A 21,660-nucleotide genomic window follows, 5' to 3' on the forward strand; every position below is an offset into this window, starting at 1 on the left:
TACACTCTTGAGTATCCCAGTTAATATTGGGGAAGTTGAAATCCCCCACTATTATTACCCTATTATTTGCACAATTTTCTGAGATTTGCCTACATATCTGTTCCTCTATCTCCCCCTGACTGTTTGGGGGTCTATAGTACACTCCCATCAAAGTGCTTGCCCCCTTTTTGTTTTTAAGCTCCACCCATATGGCCTCATTTGAGGAACCTGCTAATATATCATCCCTCCTTATGGCAGTAATTGATTCTTTAATTAATATTGCGACCCCCCCTCCTCTTATACCTCCCCCTCTGTCTCGCCTGAAGATTCTGTACCCCGGAATATTGAGCTGCCAGTCTTGCCCCTCCCTCAACCATGTCTCTGTGACAGCAACAATATCATACTCCCATGTGTTTATCAACACCTTCAGTTCATCCACCTTATTCGCAAGACTCGTTGCATTAAAATAGATGCCATCCAGCCTTGCCCTCACATATTTGCCCTGTCTTCCAAGCTGACTTGTTTTTTTCTCTATATTTGGCTGCACATCACCCCCCCATTGTAGCTCCACTCTGTATCCCATCCCCCTGCCAAGTTAGTTTAAACCCCCCCCAACAGTGCTAGCAAACCTCCCCGCAAGGATATTTGTCCCGCTCTGGTTCAGGTGCAACCCGTCCGACTTGTACAAGTCCCACCTTCCCCAGAAGCAGGCCCAGTGATCCAGGAAACTGAAACCCTCCCTCCTGCACCAACTCTTTAGCTACGCATTCATCTGTTCTATCCTCCTATTTCTATACTCACTAGCCCGTGGCACTGGGAGTAATCCAGAGATTACAACCTTTGAGGTCCTGCTCTTTAATCTGCTACCTAGCTCCCTAAATTCTTGATGCAGGACCTCATCTCCCTTCCTACCTATGTCGTTGGTCCCAATGTGGACCACGACCTCTGCCTGCTCACCCTCCCCCTTGAGAATGCCCTGTAGCCGCTCAGTGACATCGGGTTCCCTGCTGACGCACCGGCGTGCGCACGCAGCTCCCGCTGGTGGGAATCCCGCAGGCAATTAAAGCCAGCGGGATGCCACTTGAAGCTATTTATTTGGTTTGTTCAGGTCATTAACTGACCTGATTAAGGGATTATGTGAGGAGGGGTGGGATTTTAGAGCAAACTGGGACTGTTTCCCACACTGGGGAAAACACTCCCAGTTCAAATGGACCTGTTGCAGCTGTCAGCCTGTGGCAGCTGCAAAGGTCCATTTGACAGGTGGGGGGTGGGGAGACCCTCACTCATTGCAGGAGGCCACTCTGTCACTTGGGACAAAGTTTGGCCTCCACCACCCTCCTCCTGACAATCAAAGTCACCAACTTGCACACTTACCCCGGGGTCCAGAGACATGTATCTACCTTGCGGACCCCCTCAGATGTACATCTTCCAGATGGGGGCCGCCATAGCTGCAGTCATGACCTCTTCGGAGGGCAAACAGCATCACCAGCCTCGCCATCCACGCCGTCCACCTCTGACACGTGGAGCTCCACAACACAGTGCTGTGACACATCTACCTGTGCAGCAGGAGGGAGGGCTACCGTAGAGAGAGATGCATCGCAGAGGGCACTACCCTCGCCACAGGGTCCACAGATCGAGGCTCAGCCTCCTGGACCTCTCTGAGCAGCAGTGCACACGGAGGCTCAGAGTCACTCGACATGTAGTCGTGGACATCTGCAGCCTCCTTCATGCCAAGCTGCTCCTGGCTGGCCCGAGCACCATCTTCTTACCTGTCGCTGTCAAAGTCACCACTGCCCTCAACAACCTCTCCTCCACATCCTTCCAGGGTGCAACCGGGGACATCATCGACGTCTCTCAGCCGTCTGCGCAAAAGAGCCCTGCAAATACACCTACACCCACTCTGCAGTGACACAATGGGTGGCATCAGTTGTGGGTCTTCATAGTCATCCTCAGGAAAGGGCATTATTGCACAGACCAGACAGGATTCGTGAAGACATGGCAGTAGTGGTGCCAATATAATATGTAATGTGAGTTGGTCAGAAATTAAATATAAGTAACAACCATGACAAACCCTCAAACACCCTTGTGCATTCCTTTCATGCTCACGACATGTTTGCCTTACGCTGCCTACTGCACATATGTGATGCATGCCCTGTGGCTGCAGCACAGGTAGTGGCAGGTTGAGTGAGGCTGGCCGTGAAAGAGATGCACGAGAGGGTGAGTATGAGAGAGAGCCATGAGATTGTATGAGGATTGGGTTGAGTGGTAGTGGCGGGATGAGTACTGGCGAGGTGAGTAGGTGCAGGTACGATGAGGATGAGTTTTGAGTGGGTATGAGGGGTGATGTGACAGAGTAGTGTTGGCAGTGCAGAAGGAGATGTGGGGTGGGGACGGTGATGTGGCAGACGGAGTGTTGGGGAGAGAGTAAGTGTACTCACTTTGGCTGACCTACTGAGGTCATTGGAGCGCCTCCTGCACTGTATGCAGGTGGGCAATATGTTGGTGGTGCTGGTGACCTCCTCTGCCACCTCGAGCCAGGCCTTCCTGGTGGCAGAGGCAGGCCGCTTCCTCCCGCCCGCCGGGGGGAAGATCTCTGTCCTCCCCCTCCTCCTCACCCCTTGCATTGATACCTGGAGTGAGGCATCATTAAACTGGGAGCAGCCTTCCCCCTGGGCTGCTCCATGCTGTGATTTTTTCTGTTTGTTGCAGCATCAGTCAATGGAGGACTGCCCCTTTAAATAGAGCTCCTCCAGCTGACAGATCTTACTGCGCATGCGCAGCCCGCCCGACGCGCAGATCAGCAGTGGGGAACCTGGAGGAGCAGGTAAGTGGATCTAATTATGCTATGATCGCGCGGGGAGCTGACTGATTTCGCCGGGTGCGTTACCCAAGCGCCCAATAGCCCCCCCACCGAGAACCCGCAGCCCTGGTAACATCGGGCCCATGGTCTCAGTCAACAGAGGATAAAACTCAAGTAAAGACTGTGCATGCTTTCCCTTTTCATGGACTCTTACAGCACAGAAGGAGGCCATTTGGCCTATCGTGCCTGTGCCTGAGAGAGATTTGATATTGAATGATGCTGCTTGATGTTATCATGTAATCTCATTATAGTGTCACAACTACAAACAGAAGTTGAAAACATTGCACTGCGGCATTTCTACATGGAGAACTTAAAACATGATGTATGCTCTGATATTATGGTGATGAAGCGTGCAACAGAAAAGTTAGAGGCTGAAAAATTACAGGCAGCAAAGCTGAAGCAAAAGCAGGTACTGTGGATCACAAATTTGTCTTAATAGTTATCTAAAATTAAATGTATCATTGTTAAATGTACCTGCACCATTAAAGATACAAGTTCCTAGTAACCATGTTACAGAGTGGGAGAACATTAATACAATAAGGAAGTAGAGTGATCAGAGTAACCCCTGTTCTACATATAATTGTCTTCACTTGTTACTGAAATTTATTTAGTAGAGTTATATTGAAATGTATCTGCGCCTATACCTCATAGCATTGCCAGTCAAGAGAGTTGGCAGACAGTCTACTCCTTGGGGCCTCCGCTGATGCTGTATTTGAGCTGATCACTGATCACAGCAGCCTGGAATAACTCATCCTTTTTTTTATAATTGTCTTCCTCCCTTCCTCTTGGGAAGTGTGTAGAACTCTGGATAACCTCTTCCCCAAAAGAATGCTACAATTAGGAACTTGCCATTTAGAGAATCAATGGTGTCAACTTGCCTATAACACAATACAACGCAGCACCAAGGTGTTTACATTTAAACTGTACACCTAAAAATATAACTTCCATGTCACCCAATCTGTTTGAAAACCCACAGTTGACTTAAGAAGCTTAACAAAAACTGAGATGCAGGCATTTCCTTTTTTTCGGTCTCTGTGGTATCAGAAATACAGTGTTACTTTACAGTTGCATAATTTTAGAATTCCACAGCAAAATCAGATGAAACATTAGAATTGAATTTAAAATAGATTTATAAATCCTTTCTACTTGCTCCTTAGTCGTGTACTGTAGAGACTTTGATCTTTCCCAGCATGTTCTCACATAAACTCTACCTGAGCCTATTTTCTCCATAACCAAGAGCAATCTTCTAAGGGCCTAGTGAGTCAAGAAGAAATGGCACCCGACCCACAAATAATGGCACTACAACCTATGACTTATTTCTAACATAAATATTTTCAAACTTCCATTTACATTGAATAATAATTGTGTACCTTCAGTGCTTTTGATGATTTATTTACACGTGACAGATAAATCACTTTTTACAAGATCCATGTGTTGAACTTTGAGGCCTGCCGTCCGATGGGAACGTGGCGGTAGTGCCCTGAAAATGGCGTGGAGCAATTTACCTCCCTGTCCTTGCCATTGCTTTGGCCATCTCCATTTTGCCAAGGTCCTCCCAATAGGACCCCAATGCTATTTTAGGATTGAACGCATAGAGCGTGCAACATTTATTGCTTCTCTCAATATCAGCTGGTGGCTGGCTGACAAGGAGCCGCTGGGTAAGTTTCACTTTATTTTTGTGGGGCTGGGAGGAACAGGAGTGCTAACCTGGGCTCCACAAAACCAGCCTTGTCAACTGCCGTTCCTGATTCCCGCCCACCCGAGATCAGAGCCCCACCCCGTGGACCTACCTTCTTCCAGCCCAGAGGTCCACTAAAATCACAGTCTCCTTCCAACAGAGGTGCTGCAGCACCATCACTGGTGAGAGGGTGTAATTAAAGTGAGACGTTTATGTAGGCAGTTTCCATTATAAATGTGGACATAGGAATTTATAATCAAAAAATAAAAATAAGGACAGAATATATAACTTTAAAATGGGGACTGAATTACATCTGCATGCTCTGGTCCAATTATCACCTGGCCTCCAACCCTGCTTCACCTGAAGACTACACTTGGTCTTGATTCCCCATGTGCATTGCTATGGGAGATCGACTAGTATTCTAGCATCCTGCTGACTATGGGAAACTTTTGTAGATGTGAGCCTTGGCTTAGTGGTAGCACTGTCGCCTCTGACTTAGAAGGTCATTGGTTCAAATCCTGCTCCGGAGACAGCAGTACACAACTGAGGGAGAGCTGCATTGTCAGAGGTGTCATGTTTCAGATGAGATGTTAAACCGAAGACCCGTCTGGCCTCTCAGGGGGATGTGAAAGATCCTGTGGTTTGAAGAAGAACAGAGGAGTTCTCTTGTTGTTCTGGCCAACATTTACCCTTCAACTAACACCACTAAAAAAAACAGATTGTCTGGTCATTTATATCATCGCTGTTTGTGGAACCTTACTGTGCGTAAATTGGCTGCTGCGTTTGACAGTGATTACGCAGCAGAAGTACTTAATTGGCTGTGAAGACGTCTTTGGGGCATCCTGAGGAAGTGAAAGGTGCTACATAAATGCAAGTTTTTTTTCCTTTTTAAAAGCCAAATGTAATGGCCACTCCTTGTCGTTGTGGAACTCTGTTCCATCTTAGACGTAAACAACTAATAATTCTCCTTTTGTGCTCTAGGACATGTTTGTAGATCGTTTAGTATCACAAATGGATGCACTGCGAGAACAGGTTGCAATGTATGAAGCCCAGTACGCAGCACAAGTAGAAGAAACAAAAGCAGCACGGAACACAGTAGCAGAGGTGAGACAGTAATCCTCAGCACAACTATAGCCAACTGCAATTCAGACGTATTTTACCATGTCTGCAAGTCACTGCTGTATGAAAAAATTATAATTTGCACCCTTCGTACTGCCTGGCACTGTTCAACACAGTGCTGTGGATCCTATGTTTTATAAAAAGTTTAGAATACCTTTGTACAGTCTGCTTTTTTTCTGTTGAATGACAATTTTTTGGATGTCAGCCACTGGCTTTATCTGAGCGCAATATGGTGCAATTGCCCTATATTGACCGATCAATAAAGCTTACAGATAATTTACCCATTTCCAGCAGTCATATTAGGGCTTGGTTATTCTGCAGTTACAGGCCTTAGACCAGTACACGTAGAACACAATACAGAGCCAGCAGACTTGAGTTATTTTGGTGCTCCCATGGTTCTCTCACTCAGCATTAATAGAATTCAGCACATGTAAACTTGCAAGCAAGTACAGAGGTCCCGTCATTCACTTCTGACTGCCAGGTAAATTTTAATTCGAGGACGCACCTTCAGAATCTCACCCAAAATAGATCTTTTGTTTTAGTTCTTTCATAATTAATTGTAGCTTACTTCTCCTTTTATTAAATCTCTCAAATCGTCTCTCAGGCTATCACGGAGATTGAAGCAATTGGTTTTGAGAAGAAACAACTAATAGAGCAGTGGAACAGTAGCCTAATTGGTATGCAACGGCGAGATGAGGCCTATGCTGCAATGCAGGAAGCTGTCAGGTACGGTTCAGAATCTGAATAAAGTGATATCAGTTCAGAGGAAGAACTACAGTCAGGAAATTTATTTCATTTGTCAGAAATATTCAAATAATTTTTTTGTTATTGTTTGTGTTTGGCTCTGCATCTTAGCCAGTTTTGCATTTTAAAGATTTTTATAGCTCTTGACTGCTAACTATCCGATTGAAAAGGATGTCATTTGTTATAAAAGCTATTAGAGCTGTTTGCTGATGGACCCACAACTGACATTGGCTGAGTGGCTATTTTTTAAGTTCCAGTCCCAAAACAGGAGTATCTATGGAAGAAGTACTTCCTTTCGAGAAATGCTCACCTTCAATTTATGACTTGTCTGTCAGAGTTTACACTTGCATTTATCTAAATCAATATGTATGCTTGACATCAACAGATAAACGAACCCAACTTATCAGCACTGATTTAGCACGTATAATTCATGTGATTTTACATTGTCAAACAGAATGCACATTTTGGCTGATTGTAGATCTGTTCCAGCCTCCAACCACCAGTGTAAATGGGATAGTAAAGAGGTGGGAGATCTATACTAATGAGTATATAGAAATTCCTCTATTTCGTTCATGTCATTTAGTTAGTGTGGCTTGGTTAAAACGCATTGATGCACCCATGTGCAACAGGTGACCTCTGTATCCTCTTCAAAAGATGAGAATTTGCTTATCTCTGCACTCTTACTTGTTTCTATCATCTATCTTAACTCTTCTAGTATATCATACGCTTCTGTTTCATATACATTGTGAAACCTCCTGTTCCTCATTTCATAACTAGTACTATAGATGGGCAATGCATCTATTGTTGATATTCAAGCTAATACCAGTTTCCTATCTTTGAAAACTTGGAGCATTTTTCAGTCTTCCTCCATCTCTATTTTTTCCTAAAATCCCTGCTGCTAAACCTAGAGCATTATTTAATAGCTGGCAATTCCTCATTCTACCAGTTTATGATAGTTTCTAATGATTCTGCTTCCTTCATCTAGACAGTCAAAACACCAGGTGGAAACATTGAAGACTGAACTACAAGCCTACAAAAGTTTTATCATGAAACAAGAGGAGAAGAACGAGTTTCTAACAATTACTCTGAACAGATTGGTGAATGACGTTAACATGACCCAGAAAATGATTATGCAGAACCTGGCAAAGCAAGAAGGATTAAAACATGAGTACAGCACCTACACTCGGACACTAAGTGAGACAGAACGTTTGCTCAACAAAGTTACATTAGTAAGAGAATTGACATCCTGAATAATATTAACAAGTTAACCTGACCAAATAGAAACCAGTATCTAGTTATCCCTGTGTATTTGTTGGATTTGAAATATCTAATCACAGCTAGAATTTGGTTCCTGCGCTGTCAGTTTCTAAACGTAAAAGTTGGGTAATCAAGGACCAGAATACTATGCCATAACAAGCTGTAAATTGTAGTTACATTTCTTAGCTGTTTAATGTCTAATATTCTTACCGAATAAAATTATAGTCACACAGTTAGCCTGCTGATGCTACATTGCATTAAAATAAAGGTTCATGTGAGTGATTATCCAGACATTTAGTTTCTGACCTCAGCCAGGCAGTTAGGAGGAGCTGCCAAATGTATATGAGAATTTTACTCACAGAGATGGAAGGCGTCAACCAGCATGCTTTCACCCACTTTCTATAGCAGTTACTCAGCAGTGTCACTTGTTCACTTGTTTAGCCCAAGAAACATAAAGAGAGAGACAGAAAATAGCAGCAAAATGGAGGAAACAAAATAAAACATCAGTTTTAGTAATTATCATTCTAATCATAAGCAGTTGTTATTTGGTAACAAGTGGTTGTTTTTTTTGAATGGGATGATAAATCTACTTATCATAAATGATTTGAATATGGAAGTTTTTTTATTTCTGAATTATTTTAACACACAATACAACTATGTAAAGCCAGAACTCTTACAAATTAATTGATGAATGAATTTTCAAATAAAATGAAGAATGAAACTTCAAACTCAGTGCTAATTTAGAAATGTTATCTCTCAAGTAGAGTAGTGTATTTGAGCTTCATTGCACTGCACCTTTGCACTGATAGGATGTGGGTTGGAGTCAACATGTTGAGTTCCTCATATCAACTGTGCTGCTGTGGAAAAGTGCCCAACAAAGGCCAGGTGCTACTGGAGAAGGAGGCAAGGACAATCAGAGACAAGTTACCATTAGCTCCTCTTCCTCATGTCTAAGCAGCTGGCTTAAGAGCAGCATTATTGGAGTCTTGATAGCAGGTTGCCCACTTGGTAGCTAGTTGCATACCTGGCTTCTCAGCCAGGCTTGCTGAGTGATTCAGAAATGAGAGAGACAGCACAACCTCAAAACTACAAAGGAACATATTCTCTCCCCCAAAAAGTTAACATTAGCTAACTCTGTATGGAAAGACTAAATATAAAACATTCTTTTAACCAGCCATGATTGTTCTTTTGATTTTTCAATATAAAATAATGAAACTTACTGTATGTTCCTAATCTAATTTAACACCCTCTCATATTTCATACCTAGGACCAGAACATGCACCAAAGCGAAGTTAAAGTGCTGCAATTACAAATAGAGAAGGAATATGCAGCAAAGGTGAAACTGGAAGATGAGATTATGGAGAAATTACAGAGTAAATTGACCACGAATCAGGCAACAAATTACTTGAAACGCTTAGCTGGCAAGCTTCGAAGCCGAAAACGGCAGCTGGTATGGAAAGACATGTACATCAAATACTTATAAATATTTATAATGCTGCCCACCTAACACTTTTCCCAATATGGCTTTGCTGGTTACAAAAATATACAAGTACTCATAAAATATTTCCTCATGATAAGCTTTACAGCCATACTTTATACATGTATGAAGTTCAAATTGCCACATAAAAGATGTTTAAAAATTACATCATATCTGCTGTTTATGAAATTACTTTTTTTTAATGAAGCTACATTCATCCTTTTCAAGATGCCTTCTGAATTATCAGTGGACTTGAGTCTGTAAAAGCTGGTAGATAGTTGTAAAACACATCTTGGCTACTGTAAGTCTATTGACTCCTTTAATCTAATACAGTGGATCAATATGATTATTTAGTTTTTTTCTCTTTCCATCTCATACTCATTGCAGCTCCAAAAGAATTTGAAAGCTATCTCCTGTTAATGGACATTTGTCAGCCTTGACTTAGTGGTAGCACTCTCACCTCTGAGTCAGAAGGTTGTGAGTTCAAGTCCCACTCCAGAAACTTGAGCACATAATCCATGCTGACACTCCAGTGCAGCACTGTTGAAGGTGCTGTCTTTCAAATGAGACATTAAACCGAGGCTCCGTCTGCCCTTTCAGGGGGACATAAAAGATTCCATGGCACTATTCAAAGGGGAGTTCTCCCAGTATCATGGCCAATGTTTATCCCTCAACCAATATCACTGAAACAGATTATCTGGTCATTATCTCATTGCTGTTTGTGGGACCTTGCTGTGCGTAATTGGCTGATCCATTTCCCTACATTACAACAAGTACTTTAATGGCTGTAAAGTTCCTGTTCATTTCAGCGTGGGATGAATATATATGGTATGACAACATACAAAGCTGCAACTGTTATCTGATGTAAATTTATATCTTCTTCCCTGTCCTTCTAAATTAATGAGCCTCATCCAGTGTAACACCTTGTCTATAAAAAAATTACTTAAGTTTAGCTTTATGTAATTATATGTGTTTTGTTACTATACCTTTTTTCAGAAATATAAGTGCTTGTGGATTTTTAATGTTTGTGAGATTTAAAAAAACAAAATCAGCTTTAAAAAAAACTTTGATTTTGAGTCCAAATGTGGGTAAGTGAATGGAGAGCAACTATCTATGGAAATTCTACTCAAAAAGGAAATAATTTTAGAGGCACCCAAGCTGTCCATTAAGAGTATAGAGAGTATATTTTTACTTTCTTATCCCCACAAAAAAACTTGAAAAATTGATATTTCCCCCTGGATGTCATGTATGTTACACATGATACCTGATCTTTAAAAAATTGAACATTCAAGATTAGGCACACAGTCATATCAAAAGGCCCTTGTTTAAATTAGTCTACTGGTGTCTCTCACTTGTCATGGTGGACGTCCATGTGGTCATTGTGTCCTTCCTGTTTTATTTTGGGTTGCATGCTCTTTGAAAACAATGCCTGAAAATATATAGATGCCATGATTCTCCCTTCCCCACAATAGTGCACACTGTGTATGTGAAATAAATGATCATTTTAAATGGTTTCTTATATTTCTGGGATTATCTACATAATTAGGCCCCTTTCTCCATCATGGGATACTCAATTTGCCTCGCGTTAATTCTCATTGTCAAACCCTTTGGAACAGAGTAATCATTAAGCTATGAAATAACCTTAACTGTACAATGCATGCATAGTCTGTACACTCAAGCTTCACTCATACATGTGAGGCCTAGCCCCTAGCCATTCAGCTTGTTTTACATTTCTTACCAATTTTTGCACATAGTTAAATACTTGTGGGAACCAACAAGGTAGTTTATATCAGCCACTGCCCAATCCACTCAGACAGTAATGAGCTTCAGATGAAACCAAAGGAAAAATTGGTATTCCAGTGAGTGGTTTATAATAACTGAGTTGATTACATCAGAAAGTACTCTGCAGTATTTTCATAAGTTTTTTGGTTTCTTTAAATGGATAAAAATACAAAAATGGTAAAAAAAATAAAATATTGTTTTCAGGAAATGTGTGGAACAGAGGGTTGAAACACTATCTTTTAACCTCTGGGGCTTGGTATGCAGGATGTACGGCTATTATTAACAGATCTATACAAGTAATAGTTACTTGTGCATCGTGTATAGTCTTAACTGTATTTGAAAAGACCATGCAGGATGAAACTCCTCTCTAATGGCTCTCATGAATTCAAAGTGTAACTGAGCTGAACACTCTCGTTTTAGGTACCAGTGAAGTTAAAACTATGGTACAAACTGCCATAATTTAGTGCTAATTGGACAAGCTCTGTCAGTGGAAGATGACTGACAAAATTGAATTGTGCTCATTGATAACCATATTCAGGTTATTCTGATTGTAAATACACCACTAAAAATCAAGTATTGAACTACTGGCACATCACCACCATTCACTTTTCTGCTCATAGCAAGAATGCCACGACATGGTGGTCTCACAATGAATTAATATTATCAGCTGCAGTCTAACACGAGGAGCCAACACAGTGTCCCAGAGTACATTGTATGTTGTGACATATAACAGTGCTGCTGGTGGGAGTTCAACCAGGTTGATTCTGGTGACTTACAAGTAAGTGTTACTTGTGTAGATCTGGTAATTTTGGCCATATATCCTGCATATTTTGGCTTCCTTCAGACCTCACAGTACTACCAAAACCAACCTACATGTACATATATGACTCAAGGCATTCAGCATCATGTTTAAGTGTTCTGAGATTTGCAAAATGACAGCAGGTCTACAAATTATAACATTGCTAGCACCATGAGAACTGTGTCAACAACGTTAATGCAAAATGCCAACTTTACACTGTCAGGTAAGTATAAAAGTGGCGTTAGGCATCTCACTGGGGCAGTACAAAGGGAACTTCCTTTCTGAAACATCGTCCCTGTAGAGGTGCACAGTCACTTGGTATAAAGAGGAAATGTTCAATTCCTGAACGTTGTCATTCCTCACCTTGATGGTTACAAAATATTAAAATAATAATGTTAGTAGAATCTTTCACAGTAAATGACCTTGAGATAGGTGTGTAAATATAAAGATTTTTGCTCGCACTATTTAATTACTATCAGTGAACTTCTACTAAAAACTCTCATTTTCCTTGTAGGAAATTGATTATGCCAAAACAGAAAATGACTATGCTCAAATAAATCTGGAAATGAATGACTGTAAAACAGAACTGAGCATGCTGCAGAAAACGCTGCAAGAACAGGACAATAAATTGAATGAGAAAAACAAAATTATCTCATTGAGTGAAAAAGAGATTGCTAAACGGATCCTTGCCATTCAAAACAAACAGTCAATTCTCAACCTACACAACAAGAAGATTGCACAATTGACAGCAGAAATGGGAGTAAGTCAACAATTAAGTGTCATTTGTTAATTACTGTGAATTTTAAAAGATAAATAGTAACTTATTAGTAAGTTTTCCAGTAAACAGAATTATATATTTTTAGTCTTTGAAAATTTAACATTACAACTTTTAAAATATACTTGTTTTGATGCAGAATAGTAGGAGGCCTGAAAGGAAGGAAGGTTGAATAGTTTGGGGTGCTAGTGAGTTCTCACTCAAATTTATATATTAACCAGTGGATTACTTATGTTGCACATGGTGAGTGAGAATATACGGTAAAGGTGGTGGTAGTGGGGTGGGGTGGGGGGGTAATTTTCAACTTTCCCGCCTGGGCAGTAACCTGGCAGAGTGGATCGCTGGCTTGTTGTATAATCCATCCAATTTTTGTTCGATTGAAATTATTAGAATGAAAATCAGATGGGTATCATGTGGTCATTGTGTCCATCCTATTTTATTTTGGGTCAAACAACATTGCTAACTGGGAATTTTTATTTAATGGCTTAAACTGCATAAAACACTAATAATAGATCTTGTTACTTCCAATGTTCACAACTTCCATTTTTTTGTAAATTTTCTGCCTGATTGTCATGTAACATTTGTCATTTTTACAAACTGGGTATTATAGTTTCACAGGAGCAGGGTGAAAACTACAATTCCCATGATATTTCTCTCTGTTACACATACACATTTGACAGCAGTAGTGATAACTCCCTGGATCAGTGGATCGATCCCTTTCTACCTGAATCCCATGTGACACTGGTTTTCATTGTGCACTCTGGATATTATAGTTCCACAGGAGCTGGGTTAAAACTACAACTCCCATGGTGCATCTCTCTTGTTCACATAGAATTTGCTGAGTGTCTATTGACACCACTGTGTTGGCCAATGAGTTGCACTTTGTCAGCCAAGGAGTTGGAGGAGGGTCGGGACTTACGGTAGGACATACAGCAAACAAAGTCTATTTAAAAAAGAGTCTCTACAAACTACAGCAAACAGAACTCATGACCGAAACTACAGCAATGTCTCCCGATAAAAATAGGGTTATTTCTCCATCAAATTGCAGTGAATGGAAAAGAGTTACATAATACAAATTTATTATTTCTCTAGCAAAATGCAGTGAGTGGAGGATAGTTACAAATTATGTGCGTAAAATCAATCCCAATCACTTATAGCAATGCGGTCTCCAGGATTGACAGGGGAATTATTCCATTCTGGCCAGGAACAGTGTCAATATGCAGCATAGAATTTGCCAACGGGAGCTCCCTAGAACCCAAGACCCAGTTGGAAGTTCTAATTCTGGGACTAAAGCAGAATTCAAGCTGAAGTGCAGGTCTATGCGAGAGAAACATCTTGTTGGCCTTTTTAATATTGAATAACCAATTTGATGGGAAATTTTAATTTTTTTCAGTTGATTTTTTTTAGTTTGTTAGGTTTTAAATGTTATTTTAAATATATACTCTGATCTAAGAGAAGAAGGAAAATGGTGGTCAAAATGGTTTCCCTTATAGAAGTTGTGTTTGCTTTCAAAATTCAACTTGTATTTTAAAATAAGAAATCAGAGGAAAGAAATTGCCTTTCCATCTATTTGTGTTTCTCTCTTTCTCTCTCCCCCTCCTTTCTCATAGGTGTAAGCCATCAGTATCGACTTTTTCCAATTTCCAACAAAACAGGTTAAAATCGAAGTAAAAATTCAACTGGTACTTTTTTCAAAAATTGAAATAACATTACATGAAGAAAGACACACTGGGGTTGATTTTAATGCCAAAATGGGTGTTAATGGTCTCAAAATTGTGTCAGTAGCTCTGCCTCCTGCCTGCTGCCACCTTTTTAGGGACCTACCTTTGAGTGGCCAAAGTGCCTGCCCGTTTCAGCCGATAGACCCCTTTTTATATGTAATTCGGAGTCCTACGATGTACACAGGACCCAGATTGCCATTTTAGGACAGAACTCGTCTGAACCAGAGCCATGCACTCTCCAGGGCCAGGAGGAGCAGCCCCTGAGTCATCCGATATTGCGCCGGCCTGATTCGGGAATCTGTTCGGGGCAGGCAACTTGCCAATTCCATTTAAATGAGGCGTGGGCCTCAAAATGGCTCCTCCTTCGCTGCTGGAATGGGCGGGCTGCAGGTGTGTTCCGCCAGGAGACCACCCAAAAATTTGACCCCACTGTTTCTTGCCTTCTCTCTCTCTCTCTCTGACCCAAGTTTCTCTTTCTCTCGCTTTCTAAAGTTTATAGAATAGAAAACAAAGTCTACAATGGGTTTTTAATCAGAACACTCACTTTTCTCTCTCACATTCAGACATACAGCCTTTTTTTTAATGTATGAATTTTACCTCAGTAAAGCTTTTGCAATTTTCACTCTATCTTCAAATAATTTTGAAAAACTTTGACCAGAAACTGCTAGTAGCTAGAGAAAAAAAAATTCTCAGCATAGCTGACTGAATGGTGGTGATGAATCCTGGCAAATTAACAACAACAACAACTTGCATTTATATAACACCTTTAACATGGTAAAGCGTCCCAAGGCGCTTCACAGGAGCGTTATCAAACAAACTTTCACACCGAGCCACATAAGGAGGTATTAGGACAGATGACCAAAAGCTTGGTCAAAGAGGTAGGTTTTAAGGAGAGTCGTAAAGGAGGAGAGAGATGTCGAGAGGTGGAGAGGTTTAGGGAGGGAATTCCAGAGCTTATGCCTAGGCAGCTGAAGGCATATCCTCCAGTGGTGGAGCTATTAAAATCGGGGATAGGCAAGAGGCAAGAATTGGAGGAGCACAGAGATCTCGGAGGGTTGCGGGGCTGGAGGAGGTTACAGAGATAGGGAGGAGCGAGGCCCATGGAGGGATTTGAAAACAAGGATGAGAATTTTAAAATTGAGATGTTCTCGGACTGGGAGCCAATGTTGGTCAGCTAGCACAGGGGTGATGGAAGAATGGGACTTGGTGCGAGTTAGGATACGGGCAGCAGAGTTTTGGATGAGCTCAAGTTTATGGAGGGTGGAAGTTGGGAGGTCAGCCATGACACCATTGTAATAGTCCAGGCTGCAGGTAACAAGGCATGGATGAGAGTTTCAGCAGCAGATGAGCTGAGGCAGGGGCGGAGACGGGCGGTGTTACGAAGGTGGAAGTAGGCGGTCTTGGTGATGGAGCGGATATATGGTCGGAAGCTCATCTCAGGGTCAAATAGGATGCCAGGGTGTCGAAAGGTCTGGTTCAGCCTCAGACAGTGGCTAGGGAGAGGAATGGAGTCGGTGGCTAGGGAATGGTGTTTGCAGCGGGGACCGAAGACAATGGCTTTGGTCTTCCCGATATTTAGTTGGAGGAAACTTTTGCTCATTGTACAAGCAATGTGACAAATGAGAGACAGTGGAGGGGTTGAGGGAGGTGGTTGTGAGGTAGAGCTGGGTGTCGTCAGCATACATGTGGAATCTGACGTGTTTTTGGATGATGTTGCCAAGGGGCAGCATGTAGGTAAGAAATAGGAGGGGATCAAGGATAGGTCCTTGGGGAATTCCAGAGGTAACGGTGGGGGAGCGGGAAGAGAATCCATTGCAGGTGATTCGCTGGCTACGGCTGGATAGATAAGAATGGAACCAGGTGAGAGCAGTTCCACCCAGCTGAATGACGAAGGAGAGGCGTTGGACGAGGAAGGTGTGGTCAAGTGTGTCAAAGACTGCAGACAGGTCGAGAAGAATGATGAAGGATGGTTTACCATTGTCACAGTCACATAGGAATTAAATAGATGGCACATGATCAGACGGCACAATCTAAATTCAGCTCTGTGTCACAGCTCTGGGCAATAATATCAACTCAAAGTCTAGGCTTCTGGCAAAAGCTGATGCCTTCAAGTAAAAATTTTAAAGAAGGCTTTAAAAGACACAAAAGTCAATTCAATTAATAAGTTTAATTATGTTGATTTTTAAAAAATTTGGTTAAACCCTTATTTTAGACATTAGAAATTTAAATTACTGAGTATTGTGGCCATGTTGCAAAATCAGAGTGACAGGTTGACATTGGCATTTTCCATTATATATGTAGATGCAGAAATTCATAATGGAACATGTTGACACAAAAAGTGTGACAAAAACCTGATAACAGTAAGTCAAGTGGCTTAGACTGGAAATGCGTGCAGATATAAGATTTTTAATAAAGATAGATAGTGATGTGTTGTGTTTGAATATTAACACCCTAATGTACTGTGTTTATGTGTTGCATGTAAGTTCAGATATTTTCTTCCAAGACGGTCTAGAGATTGGATAATTTCAAATTAGAATGTGTGGGGGAGGGGCTCAACATTTGAATTTACTGCACATTCGCTTTTACTCTTCAGGGACAGGAAATGAGCCCTCTGGAGCTTGAAATCAAAACCTTGACAAAAACGATTGAGGAACACAACAAAGAAATTACATCACTCCAACGGTATTGGCTCCAACAACAGCATGAGCTAGTCAGACTGACCCAAGAAAGGGAGCAGCAGACAGCTGATGTGGAACTGCTGAAGAAACAGGTCACCATTCTTCAACAAAAGAAAATCCGCACTGAAAGTAAGCTGAAAATCAACCTTGATGTTCTATACTCAAATTATTTTTGTGTTTACCTGCCTTAGAAAGTGTGTAATTTACTATGTAAAATGTACAAATTGGTAAAAAGTTATCTTAGATCTTATTCACAAAATGTTGTTTCCTTATATTTCACTTGTGTGTAAAGGAGATTTGTAACAGTTCGGCAGAATGCATTACCCTAAACGTTGTAAAGGAAAATATTTATACATTTATTATCAATGCCTCTCAGTCAGCTTTGTCACTCTGCTAATTGGAAACAGCCTGGGAATGGAACTACACCTGGTGTGATAACACAAACCCCTGCACTTGTTACCTTATGTTGGAGAGTGCAGCCTATAGCTCACCTCCCAATTACATCAGAGGGAGTTATACACAAAATACCAATTCTGATAAATGGTTTTAAAGCATAAGACACAGTAACAAGAGGCAACGGAAAGATACTGTTTGATGCCCAGATATCTTCTTTTATAAAATTTATTCTGATTATATAGTAATCCAGTAGAATACATTTCCCTCTAAAGACCAAGGCCCCAAATTTTCTTCAGGGCCTGTGGTGTACTTGCAGAAGAATCCCAGTGGGCGAAGATAAGTAGGGGTGTGAAATGGGGCTGGACCCAGTCATGCTGGGTCTCCCGAAGAGCAAGCTGTGGGAGTTTCCTCTGGGGACAGGTGGTAGTTTTGTCTGCCCTTTGTCCTTGAAAGCCTGGCATATTAAAAGGAGGCAGAGCCAGCAGGATGGAGCCAATTGTCATAATTCCCATACTCCCGCCTCCTTTGCCTTGAATAAATTGTCCAGATAAGAGGAATGTGATGTTAAATACTAAATGATATAGCTGAGAATGTTGCATTTTGGTGGTTCCACAAGCTTAAGTCATGGACTCACAGAATGTAGGGTTTGTACTTGCAATACTGCATGCAGTCAGTTCAGATCTCATTGGTACCATCAAAAGAAGGTGCTGATCAGAAACTTCACATCTGACAAAGGGAGGAAGGGGCAATTAGAAAGCCAGTCATCCCATGCTGCTTTCACCCATACTCTGATGACTTGGTGAGCTCATCCAGTGAGTAGCTGAGCTATACAGACCAGGGACGATCCCAGGTTCAATTCCTGATCTATGCTGAGTTAATTGATCTCAGTAATTTGTGTCTGTGTCCCTGGGTTAGGGAAGAAGGGATTTGGCCGGGGTTCCTGCTCCTGGTTGCTATCCGGTTACCCTTGTTAGAAGTGTGCATGTGCAGATGTCAAGTGAGGAAAGTTTTTTCAATTGAATGGTCAGGTTATTTGAGGTTGGTGAAGTGCAAGCCAGACTCCCAATAATACATGGTTGTTACAAAGTAAATTTCTTTAATATCTGACAGCTAGCACTGGTTGTTCTTATGGCAGCTTATCAAAGAAACATGTTTGTGAAGATTCCAAATTATCAGGCAGCTGTTGGGAGCTACCAACCGTGGGGAAAGAGCAAGATCATGATGTCAGGTCACACTGTCTCTGGCATACAGAGATCAGATGTACCATCCTGTACCAATCCCCCTCCTACCCCTACCCCCAACAACAATCTTCCCATTCTCGTTTAATCTGTTTTACAACCAACCTTTCCTCTACTTTGACAGTGTTGCTTGACACAATAAATCCAATGTTTATTCTTTTCTTCCTTTAGATATGATACAACAGGAACTTAATGGAAAGAAAGAAATTACGCATCACTTGCAGGCTATGTCTAATGACATGGTGAAGCTCAACACGTTGTTAACAAAGAACACCTCTGTGAAGGATTCACTTGAGCAGATGAATGTACTCATGGAAAATAATTTTTTAAGTGCCTTGAAGGTTAGTACAGGCAAAATACATAATTGGAGAAAAATAAAAAGTTAGCAAATATACAACCCCTTTCCATCATAAAAGTCAGTGAAACATCATTGTTTGATCTGTCATTATACAGGTCCTCGGTTAGACCACTTCTAGAGTATTATACCAAGTTTTGGACCTCTCACACGGTGGGTGATATAGTAGCTTTGGAAAAAGTTCAGAGCGGAGCTACAAGAATGACTTCTAACTTAAAGAACCTTAGTTACTCAGATAAGCTTAAAGAGCTGGGTCTATTTACTTTAGAGCAGCATAGACTTAGAGGCGACCCGATAGAGGTATATAAAATAGCGAAAGGACTGGATTGCATGCCTATTGATAGATTCTTTCAGTTTGACAGATTGGGGATGATCAAGGGATATCCATTTAAACTACGCAAGAGTAGGAATAGACTAGATGTTCGACGGTTCTTCTTTTCCCAGAGAACAGTGAGCATCTGAAATGGGTGGTGTGTGCAGACTGTCTGCACGAGCTGGACTGGTTCTTGGTGGGGCAGAGATCGCATCATATAAAAGGCAAGTGGATTAACATGTTAACGTACACATGGTCAATGTGATCTCCTGGACTGGTTTCGATCGCCTGAGGTGGGGGGGCGGGGTGGGAGAGGAATTTTCCAGATTTTTTTTTTCATTATTGGCCCTAGGTTTTTTTCTCTTTCTTTGCATCTCCCAGAAGATTACACAGCTCCAGGGGAGGGTAGGAAGCGTCTAGTCATGATGCTCCAGGCATCATGAGTGAGCAGCAGGCTTGACGGACCAGCTGGTCTTTTCTTGCCCGTCATGTTTGGATGATTCCCAAAAGTTTCTGTCCCCTTGTTTTTTTCCTCATGCAGCTTCTGTAATGTTTCAATTTTAGAACTTTGTGAAGTACAACTTTATACTAAAAACGGGTACAGCTGGTAAATATAAAATAGCTGTAAGTTACCAAGATGGCCACAATAATCAGCCTATATCAGACTTTCCAAAATAATGGAAACTAAGACTCTACTTTTGACTGACAGATGACATTGTCTAATGGAATTTGATAACTGTTAATTTAGGTATCCCTTTTATAATGCATAAAAGGGTATGCATACATGCTCCATTTCATTAAATGATTTCCGTTTCCCCAAAATGTTCCTTTAAAAAAAAGTTTAATAGCATCTATTTAAAGTTACTTCTGTAATACTCAAATGATGAATACACCAATGATTGGTTACATTTCAATTTCCCATGAGAGACATAATTTAACTTTCAAGTTTTCTTTTTCAAAATTCTTGGATGGATATTTTTGTAACTTATAGAAAGAGCTTTTTTATGTTATATTTAAATTAGCAACATCTGTAAAGCAGTTTCACCCACTGATTCTAGCAAAGACTGCTTATCCTTTGCTTAAAAATTAAGTAAGTCTGTTCTTACTTTCGCAGTCTTTAATTAAGTGCGGATGGTTGAAACTCAACAGTTACATTGAAAATGTGCTCTGCCTACTTGTAGGTGGTGAGTCAGCTGGCAAATCAGAAGACAAACAATGTTACATTTGGTGCACAATATGGGATAAACTCTTACATTAAAATTTACCGTACACATCTAAGTGTTATTCTTTCAGGATGCTGAACGAGAATCTATTGTAAAGCAGCAATATCTGGACCAGATGAAGGAGGAAAAAGAACGGCAGCTTAACAGTCTTGTGGAAGCAGAGTGAGTAACTATAAGAGTGTGTGGCTCCGATTTTAGATCTGCAGTGGACCCAAATGATGGTTCAATAATATTAATCTTGAATGGCTTTAAACAACAACAACAACGTACTTGACCTCGTCCTCACCAATCTACCTGTTGCAAATGCATCTGTCCATGACAGTATTGGTAGGAGTGACCACCGCACAGTCCTTGTGGAGACAAAGTCCCGTCTTTGCACTGAGGACACCATCCAACATGTTGTGTGGCACTACCACCGTGCTAAATGGGATAGATTCAGAACAGATCTAGCAGCTCAAAACTGGGCATCCATGAGGCGCTGTGGGCCATCAGCAGCAGCAGAATTGTATTCCAGCACAATCTGTAATCTCATGGCCCGGCATATTCCTCACTACCATTACCAACAAGCCAGGGGATCAACCCTGGTTCAATGAGGAGTGTAGAAGAGCATGCCAGGAGCAGCACCAGGCGCACCTAAAAATGAGGTGCCAACCTGGTGAAGCTACAACTCAGGACTACATGCATGCTAAACAGCAGAAGCAACATGCTATAGACAGAGCTAAGCAATTCCACAACCAACGGATCAGATCAAAGCTCTGCAGTCCTGCCACATCCAGTCGGGAATGGTGGTGGACAATTTAACAACTAACGGGAGGAGGAGGCTTTGCAAACATTCCCATCCTCAATGATGGTGGAGTCCAGCACGTGAGTGCAAAAGATAAGGCTGAAGCATTTACAACCATCTTCAGCCAGAAGTGCCGAGTAGATGATCCATCTCGGCCTCCTCCCGATATCCCCACCATCACAGAAGCCAGTCTTCAGCCAATTTGATTCACTCCACATGATATCAAGAAAGGGCTGAGTGCACTGGATACAGCAAAGGGTATGGGCCCCGACAACACCCTGGCTGTAGTGCTGAAGACTTGTGCTCCAGAACTAGCCGCGCCTCTAGCCAAGCTGTTCCAGTGCAGCTGCAACACTGGCATCTACCCGACAATGTGGAAAATTGCCCAGGTATGTCCTGTCCACAAAAAGCAGGACAATTCCAATCCGGCCAATTACCGCCCCATCAGTCTACTCTCAATCATCAGCAAAGTGATGGAAGGT

At 41.6% G+C, this 21,660-nt stretch overlaps 1 protein-coding gene across 3 annotated transcripts in view; it reads left to right on the forward strand.

The window, feature by feature from the left end:
* Window positions 1–21,660, forward strand: part of ccdc40 (coiled-coil domain 40 molecular ruler complex subunit) — a 69,099-nt gene that overhangs the window by 28,543 nt on the left and 18,896 nt on the right. For all 3 annotated transcript variants that reach the window (XM_068004104.1, XM_068004105.1, XM_068004106.1), the window contains 9 exons: window positions 3,091–3,248; window positions 5,499–5,621; window positions 6,241–6,362; window positions 7,366–7,609; window positions 8,905–9,087; window positions 12,210–12,455; window positions 16,785–16,998; window positions 18,675–18,844; window positions 20,465–20,556. In XM_068004104.1, the coding sequence (XP_067860205.1) occupies window positions 3,091–3,248; window positions 5,499–5,621; window positions 6,241–6,362; window positions 7,366–7,609; window positions 8,905–9,087; window positions 12,210–12,455; window positions 16,785–16,998; window positions 18,675–18,844; window positions 20,465–20,556 (1,552 nt within the window). The remainder of the gene's footprint in view (window positions 1–3,090; window positions 3,249–5,498; window positions 5,622–6,240; window positions 6,363–7,365; window positions 7,610–8,904; window positions 9,088–12,209; window positions 12,456–16,784; window positions 16,999–18,674; window positions 18,845–20,464; window positions 20,557–21,660) is intronic.

This window comes from Heptranchias perlo, chromosome 23, assembly GCF_035084215.1.
Source record: "Heptranchias perlo isolate sHepPer1 chromosome 23, sHepPer1.hap1, whole genome shotgun sequence".
Taxonomy (NCBI): domain Eukaryota; kingdom Metazoa; phylum Chordata; class Chondrichthyes; order Hexanchiformes; family Hexanchidae; genus Heptranchias; species Heptranchias perlo.